Below are 7,767 nucleotides of genomic sequence, written 5' to 3'. Positions count from 1 at the left end.
CTTAATTGTCTACCAAAATTTGGAAATTTCAAGCCAAAAGTACGAATTTTTTAATAGGCAGTCAAATTTTGAACGATTTTGAATTTTGAAGTTAATCTTGTACCAAGAATGATAACTTTTCTTCCATGAAAGATGAATTTTTAATAAAATAGTTGAACCCTCAATTAAATAGAAAATGTCTTCACTAATAAAGATGAATCTTAAATTATAGAGTTGAGTTTTCAATTGAAAATTATATATATATATATATATTTTATTATTCAAAAATAGAATTGTCAAATTTTCAGTTTAAAAATTAATTTTTAATAAACGAACGAATTTTCGACAAACTGAATCCAACCAAAAAATATTTTTATTCTAAATTAAAAATTGCATTTTTAAAAAAAAAGTTGCATTTCTACCAAAATGTTGAATTCTCAATTAAGAAAGATTTTTCAGTCAGGAAGCTAAAAATTTAATTGATTTTGTGAATTTTGAAGGCAAAAAGTGGAATTTTCTATAAAAAAATTGAATTTTAAAACTGAAATGTCGAACTTTCTTCAAAATAGTTCAATTTCTACCAAACAGTTAAATTTTTAACCAAAAAGGATTAAGTTTCTATTAAAAAAGTTGAATTTTTAACCCAAAATTATGAATTTTCAACCAAATAGTTGATTTTCAACCAAATAACTTAATTTTTTTAAAGCCTATCGAATTTTTGCTTCAAAATTCTATAAAAAAAAATATAATTGAAAAAATAGAATCGTCAAATTTTCAGTTGAAAAAAAAAATTTAATAAATGAACGAATTTTCGACGAACTGAATTCAAGCAAAAAATATTTTTATTAATAAAAAATTACATTTTTAACCAAAAAAGTTACATTTTTACCAAAATGTTGAATTCTCAATTAAGAAAGAATTTTCAGTCAGAAAGCTAAAAATTTCATTAAGTTTGTGAATTTTCAAGGCAAAAAGTGGAATTTTGTATAAGAAAGTTAATTTTGAATCAAAAGCTTGAATTTTAAAACTGAAATGTCGAATTTTCTTCAAAATATTTAAATTTGTACCAAACAGTTAAATTTTTAACCAAAAAAGATTGAGTTTCTATTAAAAAGTGGAATTTTTAACCCAAATTTATGAATTTTCAACCAAATAGTTGATTTTCAACCAAATAACTTAATTGTCTACCAAAATCTTGAAATTTCAAGCCAAAAGTACGAATTTTTTTAAAGGCAGTCGAATTCTGAATTCATAATAATGAATTTTCAACAAAAAAAGTTAATTTTGGACCAGGAATTATGACTTAGATGATTTTTTAACAAAATAGTTAAATCTTCAACCAAACAGATGAATTTTTCACCAATAAAGATGAATCTTAAACTAAATAGTTGAGTTTTCAATAAAAAAATATAATTACAAAAAAATGGAATCGTCAAATTTTCAGTAGAAAAAATTAATTTCCAATAAACGAACGAATTTTCAATAAACTGCATCCATTCAAAAAATATTTTGATTCTAAATTAAGAGTTTTCTATAATAAAGTTAATTTTGAACCAAAAACTTGAATTTTAAAACTGAAAAGACCAATTTTCATCAAAAGAGTTTAATTTTGTAACTGAAATATATTAATTTTCAAACAAAATCGTGGAATTCTCATCTAATACATATTAAATTTTTTACGAAACAGTTAGGTTTTTAACCGAAAAAGGTTAAATTTCTATCAAAAAATTTGAATTTTTAACTCAAAAATATGAATTTTCAACCAAGTAACTCAATTTTCTACCAAAATTTTGAAATTTCAAGCCAAAAATATGATTTTTTTTGTGTCAAAAATGATACATAGAAGAAAAAAGAAGCTAGACCTGTCAGGGAAATTTTGTGCAAAAATTGAATTAGTCTCCTTCTTTCTTATACAAAAAACTGTTGCTTTTTTGTTGTTCAGAATTAGCAAGGATGTTGATCAAGCTGTAAAAATAAAAACGGAGACTATCATCAAAGAAGAGCTAAACTTAGAATCATATTCTTCAGAAGATAATATTTTAGATACCGAAGTAGTCAAAAGAACTTCGGAATCAAATCCGGATTTTACAGAAAAAACGAATAATGCCGGAAAAAAGGCTCCTACACAAAAGATGAGAAAAGCCTGTCTTTCTGAGAAGTGTACACTAGCCTGCAGCCAAAGACTCCCCCAGGAGAAGAGAGTCGAAATTTTTCATAATTTCTGGAAATTACCGACTCACACGGAAAAATGGGAATATATCTCTCGGAATGTGAAATTGATCAAAGCGAAGACGAGAACGCCACGATCAAAAAGGAATCATACGAGATGCTACAGCTTTGATGTCGATTCTAGACCGACTCGGGTCTGCAAAATTATGTTTGAAGCGACATTAGGAGTCAGTTCTATGTGGATTAATAAGGCTCTTTGTAAATATGAAAAAAAGGAGCCGCCAAAAGGAAAAATGAAAAAAATGTGTGAGGTTGAAAAGTGCAAGTTGAGCTGTGGTAAAAGATTGATCAGCGAGGAAGATGGGAAGGCAATTTTTCGGGATTTCTGGCAACTTTTGGATTCTAATCAAAGATCGGAATACATTGATCGAAATATTGAATTGTCGATTGCTAATAATGAAGCTGGAGAGATGTATAAAACTGTATATTTTACGAGAAGATATTTTTTTGAATTCCAAGGCAAAAGAATAAGAGTTTGCAAAAAAACTTTTTCGGCAACATTGGGAATCACGGATCAGACTGTTGCGAATGTTGTGAGAAATCTGCATGAAATTCCGTCGGATGAAGTTGATCAGAGAGGAAATTTTGTGAAAAAAAACTGTGATCTTAAAGGAAAAGTGTCTAAATTTTTGTTTGTTGATACGGATGCTCTTGGCGATACAGAAGAAGTGTAAGAAATATAAACAGATAGTTGGTAAGTTCTCAATTTCTCAATTATTATTAATGTATAAACATTTTGTTTCTAAATGAATTTGTAACCATTTTTTATTGAGTTTTTTAAATCAAAAAGATAAATTTTGAATCTAAGAATTAATATTTTTAACTAAATAGTTTTGAATTTTCAACAGAGAGATTAATTTTCTAGAAAAGAAGCTCATTTTCAATCAAAATTTGAGTAGTTAAAATGTTGAAAAAATAAATATTCAAAAAAAGAGGAATTCGCAACAAAAAAATTTTATTTGTATAAAAAAAAGATTTGAAATAAAATAGAAGAATTAAATTTTCAGTAAACTAAAAAAAAAGAATTCTTAACAAAATAATTCAATTTTAAACGATAAAGGTGAATTTTTTTATGAAAAAGATACACTTTCAATCAAATATATAAATTTTTTAATAAAAATATGAATTTTTGACCAAATAGTTGAATTTTCTGTACAAAAAAATATATTTAAATATATATAAATCTTTTTCCTACGAAAGAAATGAATTCTTAACAGAAAATTTTAAAAAGAAAATTTTAAACTAAAAATAGATAATTAAAATTAAATTTTCAATCAACAACCTTATTTTTAATGAAATATTATACTATTCAACGAAGAAGATTAAATTTCTATTAAGAAAGATAAATTTTCGAATAATTCTAAATAAGAAAAAAAAACTAATTTTCTACTCAAAAGATCAATTTTCGACTATTAAGTTAAATTTTCTGCTAAAATAGACGAATATTTGACAAAGTACATGATTTTGCAACCAAATATTTGAATTTTTAAAGGAATATTAATTTTTAAACAACAAGTATGCATTTTCTATATAAAAAAATGTATCTTAATATATATTTTTTCAAACAAAGAAATAAATTCTTAACAAAAAATAGGATAGTTAAATTTTCTACTTAAAATAACTTTTTTGAACGAAATTGATTACATTTCTATAAAAAAAAGTCACTTTTCAACCAAAAATTTAAAAGTGAAAGTGAATTTTCAACTAAAATGATAAATCTTCAACTAAGAAATTTAATTTTTAACCAAATAGTTAGTTAAATTTTCAACCAAAAAAATGTTCATCCAAAAAAATGATTTTTTAAACAAAAACATAAGAATTAAATTTTCACTTCAAAAAATCAATTTAAATACTCAACAAAATAATTTAATTTTAAACTGTAAAGATGAATTTTCTACACAAAAAATACAGTTTCAATAAAATATGCAAATTTTCAAACAAAAATATAAATTTTGGACTAAAAAGTTGAATTTTCATCCCAAAAGATGAATTTTCTATAAAAAAATGTATTAATTAAATTTTTTTTTTTCCAGCGAAAGAAATGAATTCTTAAAAAAAATAGAGTAGTTAAATTTTCTACTTTAAGAACTTTTTTAAACGAAAATGATTACATTTCTATAAAAAAAGTTACTTTTTCACAACAAATAAAATAGTAAAAGTGAATTTTCAATTAAAATGATAATTCTTCAACTAAGAAATTTAATTTTTAACCAAATAGTGAGTGTAATTTTCAACATAAAAAATTAATTTTCTACAAAAGAAACTTATTTTAAACCGAAATTAGAATTGTTAAAATGGTAGGAAAACCAATTATCAATAACAAAAAAAAAACGAATTTTCAACAAAATAGTTTTTTTTTTCAGCCAAAAAAATGATTTTTGAAACAAAAACAGATGAATTAAATTTTCAGTTAAAACAATTAAAACAAATTCTCACCAAAATAATTTTATTTTAAACTGTAAAGATGAATTTTCTACCAAAAAAAGATACATTTTCAATAAAATATATAAATTTTCAAACAAAAATATAAATTTTGTACTAAAAAGTGGAATTTTCTATATAAAAAAATTATTAACTAAACATTTTTTTTCAGCAAAAGAAATTAATTCTTAAGAAAAAATAGAATAGTTAAATTTTATAACATTAGTAACGAAAAAGATTACATTTCTATAAATCTTCAACGAAAAAGTCTTGATTTTTTACCAATTACAGGAACTTTCAATTAAAAAGATAAATTTTCTACTAAAAATAAAATAATTAAATTTTCGATTGGTAAAATAATTTTTGCACCAAAGAAAACGAATTTTCAACAAAATGATTAAATTTTCAACCTCAGAAATTAATTTTTAATCAAAAAGATAAATTTAGAACCTGAGAAATGAATCTTCAATCAAAAATTTGAATTTTCAACTAAATAGCTGAATTTTCAACCCAAAAGATAAATATTCGGCATAAAAAAGACTCATTTTCAACCAAAATTAAAATAGTTGAAATATTTGAAAAATAAATGATCAACCAAAAAAAAATGAATTCCCAAAAAAATAGTTTATTTTCATCAAAAAAAGATTTTTTAAACAAAAATAGAAGAATTAAATTTTCAATAAATTTAATAAAAGAATGAATTCTCAACAAAATAATTCAACATGGATTTTTAACTAAAAATAGATAATTAGTTTTTCAGTCAGCAACTTAATTTTCAATGAAATATTATAATTTTCAACGAAGAAGATTAAATTTCTATCAAGAAAGATAAATTGTTGACGAAAAATGAAACATTTACATTTTCAGTTAAAAAAATAATTCTAAATAAGAAAAAAACTAATTTTCAACCAAAAGAAACATTTTTCGAGAAATACGATGAATTTTCTACCAAAATAGACGAATTTTTGGCAAAGTACATGATTTTTCAACCAAATATTTGAATTTTTAAAGGAATATTAATTTTTAACCACAAATGTGAATTTTTGACCAAATAGTGAAATTTTCTACTCTGAAGTTGAATTTTATATACAAAAAAATTTATCTAAATATTTTCACAAAAAATTGAAGTTTCAACCAACTACATAAATATTCAACTAAAAAGATAAATATTCTACCAAAAATAAAATACTTAAATTTATAGTTAGTAAAATAAAATTTTCAACAAAATAGTCAAATGTTCATTCACAAAAATTAATTTTTAATCTTCTATACAAAAAATGTATTTAAATTTATTTTTTTTTTCAAACAAAGAAAAGAGTTCTTAACAAAAAATAGAATAGTAAAATTTTCTACTTAAAAGAACATTTTTTAATGAAAATGATTACATTTATATCAAAAAAGTCACTTTTTCACAAAAAATTAAATAGTTAAATTGAATTTTCAACTAAAATGATAAATCTATAACTAAAAAAAATTAATTTTTTACCAACTACATGAATTTTCAACCCAAAAGATTAATATTCTGCACAAAATACTCATTTTCAACCTAAATAAGAATATTTAAAATGTTTGAAAAATAAATGATCAACAAAAAAATAATTCTCAACAAAATAGTTTTTTTCTTTATAAAAAAACCAATATTTTTCAAACAAAAATAGAAGAATTAAACTTTCAGTAAATTTACTAAAAACAAATTCTCAAGAAAGTAATTCAATTTCAAATCCTAAAAATGAATTGTTTAACAAAAAAGATACAGTTTTAATAAAATATACAAATTTTCAACTAAAAATGTGAATTTTTGACCAAATAGTGAAATTTTTTAACCAAAAGTTCCATGCAAAAAAAATGTATTTAAATATATATTTTTTTCAAACAGAGAAATGAATTCTTAACAAAAAATAGAACAGTTAAATTTTCCATCTAAAAATAACATTTTTCAACGAAAAAGATTAGATTTTTATCAAAAAAGGTCAATTTTTCACAAAAAATCGAATAGTTAAAGTGAATTTTCAACTTAAACGATAAATTTTCAACTAACAAAAATTTAATTTTTATCCAACTGCATGGATTTTTAACTAAAAATAAATAATTAAGTTTTTCAGCCCACAAATTAATTTTCAATGAAATATAATTTTGAACGAAGAAGATTAAGTTTTTATCAAAAAAGATAAATTTTGGACAAAAAATGGAACAGTTACATTTTCAATTACAAAAACAAAATTCTTAATAATAAAAAACTTATTTTCAACACAAAAGATCAATTTACAACCAAAATATGAATTTTTGACCAACAGTGAAATGTGTTACCCAAAATTTGAATTTTTTATACAAAAGAATTTATTTAAATATATATTTTTTTCAACAAAATAAATAAATTCTTAACAAAAAATAGAATAGTTAAATTTTCTACTTAAAAGAACATTTTTAACGGTGTAAAGATTACAATTCTATCAAAAAAGGTTAATTTTTCACGAAAATTTGAATAGTTAAAGTGAATTTTCAACTAAAAAGACCAATTTTCTATCAAAAATAAAATACTTAAATTTTCAGTTAGTAAAATGAATGTTCAACCAAAAAAGAAACGAATTGTCAACAAAATCGTTAAATTTTCAACCTCAGAAATTAATTTTTAACTAAAAAGATAAAGTTTTAAATAATAAGAGTACTTTTCTACCAAAAAAATATGTATTTTCATCAGAAAGTTGAATTTTCACCCAAAACTGATAAATTTTCAACTAAAAGTAGAATAATTAAATTTTCAGTAAGGAACTTAATTTTTAAACAAATCAAAGTAAATTTTTCGAAGAAATATTATAGTTTTTAACGAAAAGATTAAATTTCTATCAAAAAGTATAAATTTTCAAGAAAAAAATGGAATAGTTACATTTTCAGGTTAAAAAATTAATTCTAAATATAAAAAACCTATTTTTCAACAAAAAAGAACAATTTCAACCAATAAGATGAATTTTCTACTAAAATATGCGAATTTTTAACAAAGTACATGATTTTTCAACTAAATATTTGAATTTTTAAAGGAATTTTAATTTTGAACCAAAAAGTGGAATTAGTAACGAAGAAGCTTAAATATTCTCCCAAAAATTCAGAAAATTATATTTAATAATTATATTTAATTATTAT

At 21.8% G+C, this 7,767-nt stretch overlaps 1 protein-coding gene across 2 annotated transcripts in view; it reads left to right on the top strand.

Annotated features, from left to right (window-relative positions):
* The window catches only part of LOC117181549, an 83,986-nt gene that overhangs the window by 40,177 nt on the left and 36,042 nt on the right, over positions 1-7,767 (top strand). For both annotated transcript variants that reach the window (XM_033374366.1, XM_033374365.1), the window contains exon 3: positions 1,922-2,902. In XM_033374366.1, the coding sequence (XP_033230257.1) occupies positions 1,922-2,882 (961 nt within the window). In that variant the 3' untranslated portion in view covers positions 2,883-2,902. The remainder of the gene's footprint in view (positions 1-1,921; positions 2,903-7,767) is intronic.

Source organism: Belonocnema kinseyi, chromosome 10, assembly GCF_010883055.1.
Source record: "Belonocnema kinseyi isolate 2016_QV_RU_SX_M_011 chromosome 10, B_treatae_v1, whole genome shotgun sequence".
NCBI classification, from domain to species: Eukaryota; Metazoa; Arthropoda; class Insecta; order Hymenoptera; family Cynipidae; genus Belonocnema; species Belonocnema kinseyi.
This window is presented reverse-complemented; position numbering and strand designations above follow the sequence as displayed.